This window comes from Athene noctua, chromosome 30 (assembly GCF_965140245.1).
Source record: "Athene noctua chromosome 30, bAthNoc1.hap1.1, whole genome shotgun sequence".
NCBI classification, from domain to species: Eukaryota; Metazoa; Chordata; class Aves; order Strigiformes; family Strigidae; genus Athene; species Athene noctua.
In genome coordinates this window covers 3,053,452-3,071,225 of record NC_134066.1, presented here as the reverse complement: position 1 = coordinate 3,071,225, position 17,774 = coordinate 3,053,452, and the positions used below count along the sequence as shown (strand labels likewise).

The following is a 17,774-nucleotide window of genomic DNA, read 5'->3' as shown; positions in this document are numbered from 1 at the left end:
CCCCGGGGTCGCGCCCAGCCCCGTGTCCCTGCCCGCGGTACCGGACACCCCGGGCCCGACGCTCATGGCGCCTCATCCCCGCCCGCGAGGGGCCCCGGCTCCGTTCTCACGGGGGTCCCTGTGTCCCCCCCCGCCCCGGGGTCCGGCCCGGGGGGGTCCCGGCGGGGCCCGGAACGGCGGAGCGCGGCCGCGGGGCGGGGCGGGCGGCGCGCGCTGCCCCCTGACCCGGAAGTTCTGGCGCTCCCGGAAGTGGCGCCTCCAGCTGCTCGGTCTCTTTTCGCCGCCATCTTGGGCCCGGTTCCCCGCACAGTGAGTCCCGCCGCCGTTATCCGCCTCCATCCGCCGCCGCGCGGGCCCGGGGCCGCTGTGGGGGCTGCCCGCCGTTCTCGGGCCGCGGCCGGGCCGGGAGAGAGGGCGGGAGGGCGGCGGCGGCCCGGTCGAGGCCGCCGCCGAGCCCGTGGTGGCGCCGGGCAGGGCCGGGAAGGCCGGTGGGGACGGGCCCCCGCGCACCGGGAAGGGGCCGCCCGCTCCGGGGCGCGGGGGGACGGCGGGGGAGATGCGGCCGAGGCACCGCTCCGGGCCGTGGGGGAGGCCCGTTGGCAGCCCCAGGCGGGACCGGGCTTGGGACCGGGGTGTCCGGTACCGGCCGGGCGGCTGAGCCGTCCCCGCAGGCCTGTCGGTACCGGGAGGCGCTGGGGGGCTTTGGGAAGGAGCCCCGGCGAGCCCGGGCCTGCTGCCTTTTCCCTTTCCGCAGAAATGCCCGGCGAAGCTACAGAAACCGTCCCGGCCACGGAGCAGGAGCTGCCGCAGCCGCAGGCTGAGACCGGTGAGGCAGCGGGGGAGGGTCGCGGCTCCGGGGCTGGCGGCGGGGAACGTCCCGGTGCCGCGGGCTCTGGGCGCTCGAGGGGGGAAGGGGAGGACGCGGCGGCCCCGGCGCCCTGCTCGGGCCCCGCGGCGTTGTGCTGCGGCCGAGAGCTGCGGGTTCCCACCCAAAACCGTGCCGGTGGTCGCTCCGGGAGGCGGGACTGAGGCCGCGGGATTTCGGGCTCTTACGTCCCAAAGTCCCGGGCAGAGCGGGGCCACCCGCGCCCCGGGCCGCGCCGGTGCGCTCCCAGTACGGACCGGAGGGCTGGAGCGGGCGGACGTTAACGATCGCTTTGCGGTCCAGAACCGGCCGGGTGCGGGGGGCCGGGGGGCGGCTCCGGGGATCGGGGCAGCCCCGAAACACCCGCGCAGGCACATGCGGGCACTGCCGGTGCTGCGGGATCCGTGACCGGGTGTCGTCACCCGGCCCGGGGAAGCCGCGCGGCGCACGGTGGCGGATGCGGGTCCGTCCGAAGTGGGTGCTGGATTCGGGGACCCCCCTGGGAGGTGCCGGCAGAAGCTGCCCCGGGGAGGCAGCGGCGCCGGTGGCGGCTGTCGGTGACAGCTGCGCTGTCGGGGCCCGGGAGCGGCGGCACCTTTGGTCTCTGCCCAGGCGTGGCGGGGCCGCTTCCCAGCGCCCCCCCTTCCCAGGCAGCTTTCCCCCCGCTCTCAGGCGACAACTCGCACCGTTTCCCTCCCGGAGCTGCTCGACGATGGGACGGGGCGGTAGGAGCTGCCCGCGGGCACCGAGCGCTTCCCAGCACCTGCTCCCCCGGGCCTGGGGGGGCACGGGGGGCTCCCGGGGAGCCGGAGGCACAGGGGCTGTGCGAGGGCCCTCGCGTTTATCCCCCCGCTGAGCCGGCTGCTGTGACATGTGGCGGCGCTGGGGGTGCGGGTGGGGTCGCCGAGCCGCTCGGAGCTCTTCGAGAAGGTCCCGAGACGGGGCCCAGCGGTCACTCCCGCCAAGCACGGGGCTGCGGGTTCCAGGTGTGGGCCGGAGGCTTCCAGCGTCCCTCGGAAATCACACGCGGTTTCCCAGAACCCTGCGACCCGCTGCTGTTCTGGAGGGGCTGTGGCGGGAGAAGCGGCGGGTTGGCAGCGTCGTGTTTGTGGCAGGAGCGTCTCGGGGTGCTGGTGGGGTGTCAGCGCGGGTGGAACGGGGGGAGTTCGGCTCTTGGTGGGGATTGTGGCTCCTTTTTGAGGTGCTAGTGGGTTCCCCGGGGCAGGAGCGTCCTGGCACCCGCTAGCACCGATGTCCGAGTGGCCACCCAGCCCCGGGCAGGTTCCCGTCTCCCACCGCCCCGGGTTTCGGGGGAAACGGGGTGTCAGAAGCGTTTTCAGAGGAAGGGACGTCGCCTAGAGGGGGGGAGCCCGCTGTGGGCCGCACACGTGCCAGCTCTCCGGGGGGTGGTGGGGCGAGGGCTCTGCTCTGTGACCGCCCCAGTGGCACGGGGGGCGCAGCGGGTGCGCGGGCAGGGCCGGGCCTGTCCTGGGGCCGTGGGCGACCGGTGCGGAGCCGGACGCAGCCACAGCGGGAGGAGACCTGGAGACTGGTTTGTCAGTGGCATCTCCCTGGCAGCCGGCCCGGCCACGCTGCCCTCGGCCCTCGCTGTCCCTCCCGCAGAGCTGCCGGGACGTGTTGGGGCTGGTGCCGAGGGTGCGGCTGGAGCCACCGAGGGCGGGTGGGCCGGTTCTGCTGGTCAGACCAGCGCTGCCCTCTCTGAGCGCTTCCCTTTGATCCCAGTTCGTGCTGGGAACGGCGGCCGCTCTCCGGCTGCTCCTGGCGCTGGCTGGAGACGAGCGAGCGCTGGGGCGCTGGATGCCGAGTGCAGTTGCCAGGGCTTGTGTTACTAAACTGTCGTTCTCACCCGTCCAGCTCCGGCCGCCCTTCCTCCCGCAGCCCCGGTTACTGCTGCTGTGGCAGCGCCAGGTACTCGGGAACCCTCCTCGTTAACCCTCGTGTGCCACATTAACCAGAGTTTGCCGTTCTGGGTGGTTGCAGTCACATTAACCCTAACAGCTTGCCCAGGGGAGCGCAGGTCACTGCACGGCAGCCAGGACTTGAGGTCCCGTCCCCTCAGCGTGGGGGAACCCGCACCAGCCCCAGCGTCCCCGTTAGGGGCTGCCTGTGTCCCACCAGCGCAGAGGGAGGGGGCTGCCGCCTGCCAGGGCGCTCCCGCAATAGCGACATGTGCCAACGTCTTAAATTCGACTTTTCCTCCCCATCCTCGGGCGGGCGCTCGTCCCCCGTGCTCCTGCCAGCCCGGGAGGTGATTTTCGGGAGCAGCGCTGGGGGTCTGGCCAGGCCTCCGCAAAGGTTGTGGCCGCTCCTGTGGTAGGGAAGCACCGGGGCAGAGCTGGCACAAAGCCTGGCCCAGTGCCGGCCCCGCCGGGGCTTCAGGTGCCGCCTGGTGCCGTGCCGGGGCTTCACCCGCGGCCGCACTGAAGGGCAGAAGCGACCCCGGCCGTGCGGGTCCCGGCCACCCCGACCCTGGCGCTGGGTGTCCCCTCAGCTGGCTCAGGGCGCTCGGGAGGTCCCGCAGCGGGGGATCGCCCCGCTGGGGGCCGGGGGGGGCCAGGGCTTCTGCCTCCTCCCGGCCTCCTCCCCTCCCTCCCCTCACGGGTTCACTCTGTTTCTCTCCCTCAGCTCTTCACGCTGCTCATTCCCCACCTCTGACTCTCCCCGCGGAGCCGCCCAGCCCTGCCGCGGCTCTGCCCGGCCCCCCGGCCCCCCCTTCCCCTGCTGTGGTCCCCGCCGCGGCCATTCCCGTGTTCTCTGTCCCCCCCCTGCTCCCTGCCCCAGCTCTGCAGGGCCTGGTTCCCGCTCCCCCCGCTCCGGCTCCACAGTCCCCCGTGGGTTTTGCAGCCCCGGGATCTCCAGGGCCTGCCCCGGTCAGCCCTGTGGCTCCCGCTGCAGTGACGGTGGCCCCCCCTGCCCCCCCCGTGAGCCCTGGTTCTCCCCCCGCAGCTCTTGCCCCCCCTGTCAAAGCTGCCCCCTTGGCCTCCCCTCTCCCTGCTCCTTCCAGTGGCCCCGGGGCCACCCTCCCCCTGCCCCTTCCCATGTCTCCCCCCCCAGCGTTCCCCACTTTCCTGCCTCATCCCGAGGCTGCAGCCTGTCCCCTGAGCCCGGGCTCTCCCCCTCTGCCTGCGGCTGCCCCCCTCTGCCCTGTCCTGGCCCCGGCAGCTCCGGTGTCTCCTGGCAGCCCTTCCTCTGCCCCGATGCCTTCTGCTCTGGCCTCTCCCCCAGCCCCTGACTCTCCCCAGCCCCCCCCTCCCCAGTGCCTGGTGCTGGCTGGGGCCATCTCCTCACCTGCCCTCCTGGTAGCCCCCGTGGCCATGGCCCCGTTGTCACCCCCTGCCCCTCCAGTGCCATCTGGGACATCTCCTGGGGGTCCTGTTGCTGCCCCACAGGGCCCAGCCCCTGGTGCTCCAGTTTCCCCACTGGTTCCGGTTGCCAAGACCTGTTCCATGGGCTCTGCCCTGGTGGCCCCGGCTACTGCCCTTGTTGCCCCGGTGGCTCCCTCAGTGGCCAGGACACCTCCCGGGGGCCCGGACCCTCAGGCAGCGCCTGCTGCTGTGGCGGCTCCCGTCGCTCCTGCCATGTCCGGACCCTCTCTGGGAGCTGCCACAGCTCCTCCCGGGCCACCACCAGCGGTAGCTTCGGGCAGAGCAGCCCCGGTGAGCCCCGTCTGCCCGCCGGCAGCTCCTGTGCCTGCTGCGCCCTCGGCCCCTGCCAGCTCCCCGCCTCTCACACCAGCGGTGGCAGCTCCGGCAGCCAAAGCGGCTCCCAAGAGCCCGGCCGCTGCCCCATCTGCTCCTTCTGCCCCGGCCACGGCGGCTCTTGCAGCTCCACCAGCTCCAGCTGCCGCTCCTGTGGCCAAATCACCTCCCGTGAGCCCTGTCGCTGTCCCCTCTGCCAGCTCCCCGCCTGTCACACCTGCGGTGGCAACTCCGACCACCCCTGCCGCAGCCAAATCACCTCCCGTGAGCCCCGTCACTGCCCCCTCTGCCAGCTCCCCGCCTGTCACACCAGCGGTGGCAGCTCCAGCCACCCCTCCTGCAGCCAAAGCAGCTCCCAAGAGCCCGGCCACTGCCCCATCTGCTCCTTCTGCCCCGGCCACGGCGGCTCTTGCAGCTCCACCAGCTCCGGCTGCCGCTCCTGTGGCCAAATCACCTCCCGTGAGCCCTGTCACTGTCCCCTCTGCCAGCTCCCCGCCTGTCACACTGGTGGTGGCAACTCCGACTACCCCTCCTGCAGCCAAAGCAGCTCCCAAGAGCCCGGCCACTGCTCCTTCTGCCCCAGCCACACTGAATCCTACAGCTCCACCAGCTCCAGCTGCCCCTCCTGTGGCCAAATCACCTCCTGTGAGCCCCGTCACTGCCCCCTCTGTCCCCTCTGCCAGTTGCCCGCCTCTCACACCGGTGGTGGCAGCTCCAGCCACCCCTCCTGCAGCCAAAGCGCCTCCCAAGAGCCCAGCCACTGCTCCTTCTGCCCCGGCCACGGCGGCTCTTGCAGCTCCACCAGCTCCAGCTGCCGCTCCTGTGGCCAAATCACCTCCCGTGAGCCCTGTCACTGTCCCCTCTGCCAGCTCCCCGCCGGTCACACCAGCGGTGGCAGCTCCAGCCACCCCTCCTGCAGCCAAAGCAGCTCCCAAGAGCCCGGCCGCTGCCCCTGCTGCACCGGCGATGGCAGCTGCACCAGCTCCAGCCGCCCCTCCTGCGGCCAAAGCGCCTCCCAAGAGCCCCGTTGCAGCCACACCGGCTCCAGCCGCCCCCCCGGCAGCAAAAAAGCCTCCAAAGGGCAGCCCTGTCGCTGCTGCTGCAGTGCCGGGGGCTCCGCCGGCTCCAGCCGCCCCCCCGGCAGCCAAAGCGCCTCCCAAGAGCCCTGTGGTTGCTCCCTCGGCCTCTGCCCCACCGGCTCCGCCAGCTCCAGCCGCTCCCCCGGGGGCCAAAGCGGCTCCCGAGAGCCCGGCAGCCCCTGGCCCAGCCCCGGGGGTTCCTGGAGGCCCCCCGAAGCCATCGGCTGAGGGTGCCGGCCCCGCTCCCCAGAAGGCAGAAGCCGGCCTTCCCGGCTCTGCCCCGGCGGGCGACCTCCCCCCGCCTGCCCCTTCCGCACCGAGTGCCCCCCCCGCCAAGAAGCAGAGCCCTCCCGGTAAGGCCGCCAAGCCGTCCCCCCGCCCGCCACCGCCCAAACCCCCCTCGAAGGCGCCGGCCCCCGCCAGCGCTGCCGTGGACGACGACGACCTGCCGCCTCTGCTCCCCCCCGAGCTGCCCGCCGCCGGCCCGCCGGCGCAGCCCATCCTGGTGGACCTCTCCCCCCGCGCCGCGGCCCCCGCTCCTGCGGCTAAGCCTGGCCTGAAGAACGACAAGGGTACTTGCCACCGTGGTTTGCCGTGTGCATGGAGTGTCACTGGCTGCCCACCGGCTACTAACCCCCGGGCGGGGCCCGCCCGCCCCTCCGGCGCTCGGTCTGCGGAAGCGCCGCGGCGGAGGTGGGGCTGGACCGCGCCAGGCCGAGCTCGACCTGCCCGGTGAGCCCGGGGACAGGGGAGGAGACGCCCCGCGGCCGCAGGACGGGGCAGGTCCGGGCTCGGCACGGTCCGGCACCCGCGGGTCGGTGTCACTAACGTGTGTTCTTGGGCACGGAGCACGGTGTGTTGTGGTGTGGGCGCTGCGCCTCCCGGGAAGAGCTGCCACGTGCCTGTCGCCTGTTGTGTGTGTCTTGCGTCCACCGTGGTTTTTCCCCGTGTCCGTCTGCCAGCGAAGGGGAGCCGCGGGCGCTGCCGGTGCCAAACGCCCGTCCCCGCGCTCTGGGGAAGCTCCTTCTGCCAGAGCCGTGGGATCCCCCGGGCGCGGCGACAGCCTGCAGAGAGCTTTGCCGAGGGCTACCGCGCGCGCGGCGCGGCCACGGGCGAGAGGCTCTTTCCCGGGAGGAAGCGGGACTGAAGTCAGGTAACGGCTGCATGAGAGGGCGTCACGGTCACCGCGCGGCCCCTCCGAGGCTGGAGGCGCCCGGAATGCGGGGTCGGGCACGGCTGCGCTGTTGTTCACCGGCTGATGGCCCTGGAGCCTCCTGGGCCCCCGGAGGTGCCGTTCCCTGCCGGGGTGTTCAGGGCAGGGACGTCTCGTCCCCTGTAGCCAAGTCACGGGAAGGGGCGGCAGCCCCGAGGACTTGGTGAGTGGGGTCTCGTTTCTGTGCCGTGTGGCTTCAGCGCGGCCCGGACCTCAGTGCTGGCTGCTGCCGGCCAGCGCCGCGCTGGGCTGGGCTGGGGCTCCCTCCTGGTGTCCCCGGGCACCCGCGTGCTCCGGCACCGGTTCCCACCGCGGCGAGAGTGCTCAGAAGAGGCGCTCGGGCCACCCGCTGCTGCTGGCCTTGGGGTTGCCGAGAGCCCTCTCCACCAGACCCTGCCCTGCTATGCTGCCGGCGCTCGGAGCCCCCCGCAGCAGAGGCCCCACCCGAACGGTTCCGTGGTGGTGCCGCGTCCCCTGGACCTGCCAGCGCTGGGAGCAGTGACACCTCCTTGCTTCTGTAGGGTCTGGAACAGAGTCTGACAGCGATGAATCCGTACCAGAGCTCGAAGAGCAAGACTCCACGCAGGCCACAACGCAGCAGGCACAGGTAGGAGCCAGCCCCGTGCTGCGCCCAGCGGCGCGGAGCAGGACCCCCGGCTGGTGCTGCCCCCGCCACCGCGCAGCCTCACGCCTCCCTCTCGTTTCCTCTCCTCGCAGCTTGCAGCAGCAGCTGAAATAGATGAAGAACCTGTTAGCAAAGCAAAACAGAGCCGGAGTGAAAAGAAAGCACGGAAGGTGAGGTGGGGAGGTGGATGGACCGAGCCCGGGTGGCCGTGGACAGCTGAGCACTGCCTTGGGGTCGGGCGCCGTGTCCCTGCGCAGGGCTGCAGCCCCTCGGCCCCGGGAGCGAGAGGTTTGTGCCACTTCCCGCCCGTGTCAGCCCCGGGCAGGGGGACGTTCACAGGCAGACTCCTGCCCTGGAGGGGCCCGGGGCCGTGCTGCGCATCTCGCCAGCCCTGGGACGAGAGTTCCCCCCTCTCGGCTCCGGGAGCGCTTCTCTGCAGCAGCGAACGCACGTTTTATCTGTTGGAGCTGCTGAGCGGACGCGTCTTGTCCCAGGCTGGGCTGTCCTGGTAACTCCTGTCCCTCGTTTGCCTCTCGTGTTACTCAGGCAATGTCTAAACTGGGCCTTCGCCAGGTGACAGGAGTAACCAGAGTCACCATCCGGAAATCGAAGAACATCCTCTTCGTCATCACAAAGCCAGACGTGTACAAGAGCCCGGCGTCAGACACCTACATAGTCTTTGGCGAAGCGAAGGCGAGTTTGGTGGCTGCGCTACCGGTGCTCGCTCCACTGGGCTCTCCCCATGCCGTGGCTGCCGTGGGCCCCCCCGGGGGACGTGGGCCGGCCCGGGGCCATGCGGCAGAGCCGGGGCACACGCTGGCACTGCTGCAGTGCGGGGGGTGCGGCCACGGCTTGGCCCGTGCTGACACCCTGCTCCGTGCAGGCCTGGCCTCGCTTACGCCTCTTCCCTCCTCCAGATCGAAGACCTGTCCCAGCAGGCCCAGCTGGCAGCTGCCGAGAAGTTCAAAGTGCAAGGAGAGGCTGTTTCAAACATCCAGGAAAACACACAGACCCCCACCGTGCAGGAGGAGAGCGAGGAAGAGGAGGTAAGGCCTCCCCCGGCCCGAGTCCGCGCTGACCCGCGGTTCTCGTCCCGTCGAGGGAGAGCGCAGGGTCTGGTCCCCGGCACCGGGCCGTGCCCGGTTTCTGCCGGGAGCTGCCCCATCCATCCAGTCCCGTGCTCTGCGAGCGTGGGGCAGACGCTGCGCGGGGCCGGCGGGACCCAGGCTCCGTCTGCTTTAGGTTGACGAAACCGGCGTCGAGGTGAAAGACATCGAGCTGGTGATGTCCCAGGCGAACGTGTCCCGAGCGAAGGCAGTCCGTGCCCTGAAAAACAACAGTAACGACATCGTAAACGCTATAATGGTGAGCAGGGTTAGGGTCTGCGGGGGGACCTCCGGGTCAGCGGGAGCTTGGGGACAGGAGCGGAGGGGCCACCAGCGAGGTCGGCTCCCTAACGCCCCTTTTTCTCTCTGCAGGAGTTGACGATGTAGCCACCAGAGGGAGGGGCCTTTTTTGGTGTTTCAGAGAAAAGTAAAAATGGAACTAAATTTAAAATTTGTACTATTTCTATCAATTAATAAAAGTTGTGGCTTATTGTTGGTGAAACACTCTCTGCTCCGTGTTGGCTTTGCTGCCCTTTCCCTCCCCGGGGTGGAGCCTCCGGGGAAGATCCCGGCCTCTTCCCCCGTCCCCACGGACGAGGACTCAACTGCGGGGTGTCGCCTCATCCCCTTTCCGGGGTTCCCCGCAGCAACCACGGGCATCGCGCGCCCCCCCAGGCCCGGTGCGAGGGGAGGCCGAGGCTCCTCGGGGACGCGGCGTCCGGCAGATGGAAGGAGCGAAACGCGGAGGCTGGAGCCGTCGAGACGGGCCCCTCGGTGCCCTCCGGCAGCGTTTGTTCTCCCCCCGCGCCGCCGTAAAAGCCGTTTCGGAACAGCTCGTTACAGCCGGTGGCGCGGCCGACAGCCCGAGCGGGACCGATGCGGCCTCCCGGTACCCGCACCGGCACTGGGAGGCCGCATCGGTCCCCGCTGCGGTGGGATTTCTGAGCAGCTGCGGCTCTGAGCTCGATCCTTCCCTGGTGCCGGGTCCCGGTTGACTGTGCCAGCGGCGCTTCGCGTCTGCCCAGGCCCGGTGTCCTGCGGCGGGCGCTGAGGGGCCTTTACCCTGAGTCGCTGCCTCTCCCGGTGCAGCTACCTCGGGGCCAGGCCCGGTGCCGCCGCGGAAGGCCCGAAACCCCCCCGGAGCGAAGCGATCGCGGGGAGGGGGGGGGCCACGGGCTCTGTGAGGCGCGGGCCTGGGGCTGCGCTGCGGGAAGGAGCCGCCGGTGCCTCCGGGGATGGTTTGGGGGGGGGAGGGCCCCCGGGACCACCGGGGCGATGGCGGAGGGAGGAGGGCGCTGCCCCGTCGCCACGGTAACCACGGGCCCCGCCCCGGGGCGGTGTGTCGTACCGCGCCTGCGCGGCGAGAAGCTGCTAGAAGGGAGGAGGGAGCCGGGCGCGCGCACCGGAGGGGCGGGGCCGCGCATGCGCAACGGCGGCGGCGGGTGGTGGCGCGGCGGGATTTTGCTGCGTCACCAGCGCTGGGCGCCGCCGCTGCTGAGCGCGCGGGGCATTGTGGGAGTGAGGCCGCGCCGAGCCCCGAGCCCGCCGCCGCCGCCGGAGCCACGGCCCTGCCCGTCCGCGCCTGCGCCGCCGCCCGCAGCCGCCGCCGCCCGCAGCCGGACCCGGAGCCGGTTTCCCCCTCCCCCAGGAGCGCCAGCCGGAGCCGCCGCCATTCGCCATGTGAGGCCCGGGGGAGGGCGGGGGGGGGGGAAGCAGCGGCGGGGGCGCGCGGCGCGGCCCAGCCTCGGCCGCCGGAGGACGCTGCGCCGCGGCCCCGGCGGGAGCCCGCGCTCGGCGGCGGGGGGCGGGCCGAGGGGAGGCGAAGCGGCCGTGACCGAGGGCTGGCCCGCGTGGTGACCTTGGCTGGGCCCGGCCCGCGGAACCTGCGGGCGCTCTCCCCGGCGGGGCCCTGCCCCGGGGCTCGGCGGACGGGGACGCGCCGGTTGGCCCGTTTCTGCCCCGGTGTAAAGCGACCGGGGCCTGGATCTCCCCGGGCCGGGCCGTGGGTCCCGGGTGTGCGAAATGAATGGGGCTGGGGCGGAGCGGCCGCGGCGGGGGGGGTGGCGAGCCGGGGCGGTGTGGGAGACGCCCGAAACGGGGGCGCGGAGCGTTGCTCGGTGATTTGATCGGTACCGGCGTCCGCCGAACGGTGGCGGCTAAAGCCGCGAGAAATTCCCGGTAAGTAACCCGCGTGGCCGGGCGCTTTCGCCTTTGCGTGAGAAACGAGTAACGGGGGAAAGGCGCCTTAGAAGCAACGCGAGCGCGGGACCCCCCCTCCGCCCCGGAAAAGGTCCTCGGGGCGCCGCGGGGGGAGCGGCGGTCCCGGGCGCTGCCCCGGCGGAGGCGAACCTGCTCCCGGCCGGGCAGAGGCGCCGAGCGGCGGCTGCGCGCGTGTCCGGAGCCGAAACCTGCGCCCCGAAGTGCCGGGAGGCCGCGGGAGCGCTCGGGCCGTGCCGGGGAGCCCTGATTAGCCGCCTTCCTCGTCACTGCCGGGGCCGCCGCGGTGACCCAGAACCGCGTGCGGAGCCGGGCGGGCGGCGGGGCCCGGCGGGGGAGAATCCGGGGGCCGCTGCCAGGTGGGTTTCACGTGTCTGGCTTCAGTGGCCGAGGGCGGTCGCGCCTCTCGGCGGATTTTCTCTGCCGGGAAGGGCGGTTTGCCCCGGGGTCAGAGGGAGCTCGGTGACAGCCGCTGTGACCGGGGGATTTTTGCCCCTTTTCCCTGGGGAGGCGTTTGCCTCGGCGCGGCCGTTCTGAGACCGAGCGGGGGCCGCTTCATCCCAGCGAGACTGAAAGTGAGAAGGACGTCATAAAGTTTTTCATTTGATTTCTGCAGAATACATCATCTTGAAACTGTAGTGCTGCTGCATCCCACTTATAATTGTCTCTAGTCTGAAACTAGTTGAATTAAAAAAAAAAAAAACAACAGCCTTTCCAGGGTATAGAAACGAAAGCAGAGCTAATTATGTAAAGCAGATTTCTTAGTGCTGTCTGGGGGTGAAAATCTCATTCAGTGGACAGCTCGCACAGCAGCCTCGAGCTGCAGGAACTGTCGGGATCCCTCCAGCAAACAGAGGTGGGTGCAGCCACGCACGAGGGGCAGGTTTGGAAACTCCTTGACTCGCACCAAGGCACAAACAGACTCGGAGCGCAGCCGGCGAGAAGCTGCTCCTGCCCTGCGGGGACGCGGGAGATGGGGGCACCTGGCACTGCGGGCAGCCCCCCAGTCCCTGGGGCTGGACAGAGCAGGGAAGTTGAGCCTCTGTGTCACCCGTCACCGTGGGGAAGCTTCTAAAACCTGATCCGTGACACCATTGTCACGATTATCCTCAACGCGGTGACTGGAGGAGCCCGTTGGGTGCAGGCGCGGGGTGGCTGTGGCTCTTGAGGTCACCGGAACAGTGTGGGGGGGCAGCAGGCATCGGGTTGACCGGAGAAATTGCTGCTGAATGTGGAACTCGGGGGCTGCGCCTGCTCGAGGCCTGCTCAGGGCACAGCACATTGAAATTCTCTGTCTCCAAGAAGTCCCAACCCCACCAGGACGTGGGACGATGCATAACTGAAGCGGGTGCTCGATCCACGCTGTTGGCACAAGTCCCCTGGGGTGAGCTTGGCTGAGCGGGGAGGAGGACGCCTGTGACAAGGGGCCAAGCTTACAAGTCCTGGCGGCGCTTCCCAGGGCCTGTGAGGAAACGGGAGGTTTTCTGTAGGCGCAGGGAACCGTCCCTGGAGTGCCCGCAGCACGTGCACTTCGCTGTGGGCCTCCGCGCTTGTGGTTTTCCCCGAGGAATCTCCCTGTGGGCCGACGCAAATCAGCTGCAGCTTCTGCCTCGTCTCTGACTTGGGCAGTTCCAGCGTGTCCGGGGTTACTGGTTTGGATGGTAAGTCCTGACTAAAGCACTTCACAGGCAAGCAAGGAAGGGCAGAGATCGGAACAACAGATAAACGGGATGAGAGGCAGCTCCAGCGCAGGGCCGGCACCTGCAGGGCGGTGAGGATAAACCCCTGGGAGGCACCCACAGCCAGTGTCAGAAACGGGGATTACGCTCCAGTAAATCTCCCTCGGACTCCAGTTCCCCTCTGTAGCGGTGCACACGCGTTTCCTTTAGCTCTAGGACAGTCCAGCGAGATCTGTGGAAGTGCTGTGAGAGGCTGTGGTGCCTCAGAACCCCGATCTGGGCAGAGAGGTGAGGTCGTGGCCGAAGTCGAGCTCGCAGGCTGAGGAGCGCGTGCGGCGCCCTGGGACGGCGGGAGACGTCCCCGCTGGCACCGAACGGCCGCGAAGTGTTAACGCGGTTCAGTGGGAGCCCCCGCAGCATCCTGCGCCCGGACACTGGGGTTTCTGTTCTGGTAACAGTGCGTCTGGGTGAGGCACCGAGTCCCGTGCAGCGGGATTTTGTCTTCCAGTGGCGTGAGAAAGAGCTGCCACGCAGCTGCCAGATGCAGAGGCACACGGAGGGAACAGAGCAGGTTGTTTCTCATCCTCTTTTTTTGCCTCGGAGTCTTTTGTTCCCTACTAGAAAGGAAACTTGAGTCCAATAAGGAATTAAAAACACCATAGTAAGAAAATTGCTGCTCTGCCAGTGTACTTAAACTGAATAAGTAGATGCCTCAGCACTTCCTAAAAATGCTGCTAAAAGGGAAGGTGTCAGGTTTTCACCCGCTGGGACGTGCCTTGCTTAGAACTAGAAGTTGCATTCAAAAACCACTTGGGTTTGTGCTCTCGGAAGCTAAACGCTCTGTTACTGGCCTCTGACCTGACGTTTTCTGCACGTGAAACGGTGCTAACGCTGGAAGAGCAGCCGTGGCCGTTTCTGCCGCCGTACTGGCCCTTCCTTGGGCCGGCACCTGCGTCTGCGCCGACGAACTGTGGGTGCTGGTGGCACGGGGGGGCTCTGGGCTGGCTCTCGGCTCGGTCCCGCAGCTGCGGGGCAAGGGAGCGGCACAGCCACGGTGAGTCACCACCAAACGTGTCAGTTCGATGCCAAGAATTGAACTGATTGATGATCAGGTGAGTCAAAATCTGAAAGTTTAGCAACGGTCGCTGTAATCAGTGCTCTGCAGTTAATTACTGCCAGGTTCCTGGGCTGTGGCGCTGAGACTGAGCGCCCGCTGCCCGGTGTGTGGAGCGGAGCCGCTCTGTCGCGCCCCGATGGGGACGTTCACGTGTTTTACCTTCCTGTGGTCATCGTAGTCTCAATGAACCTGGTGGTCAGTGACCATTGGGCTCGGAGCGTCTCTTCAGTCCTGCTCATGTGGGTCTTGCAGGTCGTCCCTGCTGCGGAACCCCAGCCCCGGGATGGCACTCGGGGCGGGGGAGCAGCCGTTTGCCTTCCCCTGGGACCCGGCGGTGGGGAGCTGACGGGAGGCGGCAGGGACCCGGGGTGGCTCAGCCCAGCCCAGCTCCAGCGTCGGAGCTCCACGGCGAGACCGGCCCCGGGCGGGCGGCAGCTCCGCGGCGGTTCCTGGTGCCCCGGGAGGGCTGTTGGTTGTTGCGGGGGGTGCGGGGAGGTGGAAGGACACCGGGAAGCGTGGGAGCCGCAGTCTGGGCGCAAGAGCGGGGATTCTGCAGCGCCTCTACCTCTGCTGACTTCAGCTGGGTCTTGCTGGGAGAAAATCTGTCGAACGGTCCCATTTTCTCACAGCTCCGTGTCCAGGAAAGCGGGGCCTGGTGGTTGTGCTTTGGGGCTTTAACTCTTTGGGTGACGTGGAATGAAGTCTGCCTGCGTAGCCGTCAGACGTGACTGAAATTTTGCCGTTGTAGTGGCTCATCTTGAAAAGTTTGTCTTAATTTTGATTTGTGGTAACACATTTCAGCCTCAGGTTTTGAGGGAACAGCAGCATGAGCTCTCGGGGCATTGTGCCCCGAATGCATCGTATCTCTTTATTCTTCCATCTTTTTTTCAGCCTTAAGCACTTTTCAAAGATTACTAACAATAAGCTGGTAATGCAGCTTCTAGGAGCAGGAGGAAGTCTTTTAGTTGAACTTTTCTAAATACAGTAAAAAAATCAAAACTGCTCAAGTTGTGTATCAGGAGAAACATAAGGAACCCGGTGTTGTGTTTCTGGCAGCAGGGAAGGGCGAGTTTTAAAGTTCTTTCAGCGTTGATGCAGGATATGAAACTCGATTTGAACTTCTCTCAAATGCTCTGTTCACAGGCAGCCTGCTTCTGCGAAGTGGTACGACCGGAGGGACTATGTCTTTGTTGAATTTTGCGTTGAAGACAGTAAAGATGTTAATGTAAATTTTGAAAAATCCAAACTTACGTTCAGGTGAGTACCTGGGGCCTTGACTGCACTAGGGAGGGATGGGGGGTGCCTGAAGGCAACGCTGATACTGGTTAGATGATGTTTTTCTTAAAAGCAGCAAGTTCTGTTAATGGGGCATATTTGTTCTATAAGATGTTTTGTGCTAAACACAAACATATTTTTTCTCTTAACAGTTGTCTTGGAGGAAGCGATAACTTTAAACATTTAAACGAAATCGACCTTTTTAATAATATTGATCCAAATGTGAGTATCCTCTTGACTCTGCTCTCCTGTTCTTAGTGCTTGAACAACACTGTTTGTTCTGGAGGTTGTTTCAGGGTTGTGGGCAAATTGTTCCTCAGACTGTAAGTGTCTGTGAAACTCGGATCCCTGGAAGCATCTCAGGGTGGGTTTTTTGGGGACAAAGAATAGCTTAGGGCAAATGAGTTGAATATAAGCAGTTCCTGGTGATCACTCTGACAGATCTTTGCTCTTTTTCAGGAATCAAAGCATAAAAGAACAGACAGATCTATCTTGTGTTGTTTACGAAAAGGAGAGTCTGGTCAGGCGTGGCCGAGGTTAACAAAAGAGAGGGCGAAGGTGGGTCTGGGCTCCTGACGGCCAGGGCAGCGCCGCCCGGTGCCTCCCCTGGTATTTAATCTGGTTTAATATTCGGGTCGTGTTTAAGTGACGTCGCGTTAGTGGGTCGCTTGCCGCGTTTCTGGTCAGAACGGCAGTTCTTGCTGTACCCTCCCTTCTCCAGCAGAGACAGCTTGTCACTCGCTTGTCCTTAAATCGCTTCTTGTCTTGGTGTGCAGCTCAACTGGCTCAGTGTGGACTTCAACAACTGGAAAGACTGGGAAGATGACTCAGATGAAGACATGTCCAATTTTGATCGCTTTTCTGAGGTACGGGGAGACGAGTACCTGGCGGTTTGGGTTCCCTGGGCTGCGGGCAGGGGCTGGCAGCGAAGGCAGAGCCGTTTCCTCGTGGCTGGTTTGTGTTTGCTGTCGGGTACGGAACGAGTGTCTGTGCCCTCGGAGCTGCCGGCGCTGACTGGGTGCACTGGTTGGTTTGCAGGGCAATTAGTTTAATTTTTTTTGCGTGCTCACCTTGTAATTTCTGCATGGGTGCAGCTGATTTATCAAAGCAACCGGTGGCTGTTGGTTACAACAATTTTAAGCTATTTTTAGATTTTTACAGTGCTCCCCTAGTTCACGTGGAGACTGTGGTTGGCTTCACCCTGTAACGTGGTTATTATCTCTCTGGAACAGATGATGAACAACATGGGCGGAGATGACGACGTAGACTTGCCAGAAGTAGATGGGGCAGATGATGTAAGTTCTTTGCAGTAAATACGTGTGGGGCTGGCTCGGCGCCCTGCGCCTGCTTTGCTGCTGGTTCGAGTCAAACTTGCGCTCCCTCTTCAGCGCTGTGAAAAGCTTAAAGGGCACCGTTGAGCGTCACCATTAAACGTCTGGGCTCCGGCCAGCGAGGCCGAACGGCGGGGAGCTCGTTCCGTGGGTGAGGGGGGCAGGGGGAAACGTGCCTTCGAGCTCAGTCTGCTCCACTTAATGTTTCTTCTTCTTTCCAGGACTCACCAGACAGTGACGACGAAAGTAAGTCGGTGTTTCTGTGTTTTCCACACGCCGCAGCAGCGCGGGTCCCGAGCAGAGCCAGCAGCCGCTCGTCCTGTCGGTCCCGCGGGGTCTGGCTGCCAGCTCAGGCCGGGGCGTCGCCTCAGCAGCGTGAGGCGACATACCCCAGTGAAAGCCTTTGCACACAAGCGTGAAATACCAGTTTGACCTTCCCAGCCCCCTGCGGTCCTGGGAGGCTTTGGCGTGCGGGGCGTCCGTGTCTGCGGTGCTGCCTCGGCTCCACCTGGGCACCGTCTTCCTTGTGAAGAGCCAGGGCTGAGGCCTGGGGCTGCCTCCTGCCCTTCCCGGGTCCTGCTTGCCTGTGGGGCTCCTGGCAGCTTTTTTTTTTAAAAAAAAAAAAAAAGAAAATGAAACAAACCCCCAACCCCCTAACGCTCTTCTCTTTCTCTCTCTAGAAATGCCGGATCTGGAGTAAGGAAAACTGTCGTCTTCAGGGTTTGGGGAAAGAACTTCATCACAACATTTCATAATTGAGATAAGAATTCCTGAGTTGATAGCCCTAAAGGGAGATCCTGCATCCTTTAACCCATTTTCAGTCCATTTTAAATGGCTTCACTGATGGTAGGTGTGTACCATTGCACGGGGCGGTCTTAAGCCACGAGAGGCAATAACGTTATGCATGAACCGTTTTCCAGACTTCCAAAAAAACCCAGTTGAGGTGTAGGCAATTGACACAGAACAGTCGCAATAAAGTTTACAGAGCCTCCTTGCCTCGTAGCAGATGTAATTACAACGGGAGACCCCTGAATTTACACCAAGTGGTAAATGAGCATTTTTTTTCCCCCCCCCTCCCTCCCCTTTGTGGCCTGAAATTGTACATTTGTACCGGGAACAAAACTGGCTGAAATAGGGCTGTGGTTGGCAAACGGAGCGGGCGATGCGCGGTGCCGCTGTGGTGTCTTCAGGTCCCTTCCACTAAAGTCTGTCTCAAAGCGAACACAATTCTCCTCCTTTCGGTGTTTGATCCCGGCGCGGGTGGCTGGAGCCTGTCCCCTGGTCCCGTTTGACCCCAAAGCTTTACATCTCCTCTCCGGGCTGCGAGTGGCTGTACCTTGTTGCTTGTCAATCTGTACATTTAGACCAAATCGTATTTGCACTGTGGGTGTGGAAGCGAGTGACAGACCGTTGGGCGTACACGCGCGGGCGGCTTCTAACCGGGCTGAAAAACCTCAATTTATGTTCAGAGCAGCGGGGAATTTTTTTAATGTCTACATTCTTTCTAATAAACTGTTGAAGACTCCCTGGGTCTCCTCCTGCCTGCGC

General features: G+C 65.6%; 2 protein-coding genes across 3 annotated transcripts; both read left to right on the top strand.

The window, feature by feature from the left end:
- The first annotated feature begins 244 nt into the window (after nucleotides 1–244).
- Nucleotides 245–9,109, top strand: NACA (nascent polypeptide associated complex subunit alpha). 2 transcript variants are annotated; one of them, XM_074929403.1, is made up of 10 exons: nucleotides 245–309; nucleotides 755–826; nucleotides 2,741–2,794; nucleotides 3,512–6,235; nucleotides 7,398–7,483; nucleotides 7,594–7,671; nucleotides 8,048–8,194; nucleotides 8,419–8,547; nucleotides 8,744–8,866; nucleotides 8,980–9,109. In XM_074929403.1, exons 2-10 carry the CDS (start codon nucleotides 757–759, stop codon nucleotides 8,992–8,994), a joined length of 3,426 nt encoding a protein of 1,141 aa, XP_074785504.1. In that variant the 5' UTR covers nucleotides 245–309; nucleotides 755–756; the 3' UTR covers nucleotides 8,995–9,109. The 2 variants fall into 2 exon arrangements, with proteins under 2 accessions (XP_074785504.1, XP_074785505.1); XM_074929404.1 differs by lacking the exons at nucleotides 2,741–2,794; nucleotides 3,512–6,235.
- A 1,006-nt stretch (nucleotides 9,110–10,115) lies between these two features.
- On the top strand, nucleotides 10,116–17,751 carry PTGES3 (prostaglandin E synthase 3). Its single transcript, XM_074929405.1, has 8 exons — nucleotides 10,116–10,287; nucleotides 14,764–14,877; nucleotides 15,048–15,117; nucleotides 15,355–15,453; nucleotides 15,672–15,761; nucleotides 16,128–16,190; nucleotides 16,448–16,472; nucleotides 16,907–17,751. Coding segments are annotated over exons 1-8 (483 nt in total). The 5' UTR covers nucleotides 10,116–10,285; the 3' UTR covers nucleotides 16,927–17,751.
- The last annotated feature ends 23 nt before the right edge of the window (nucleotides 17,752–17,774 follow it).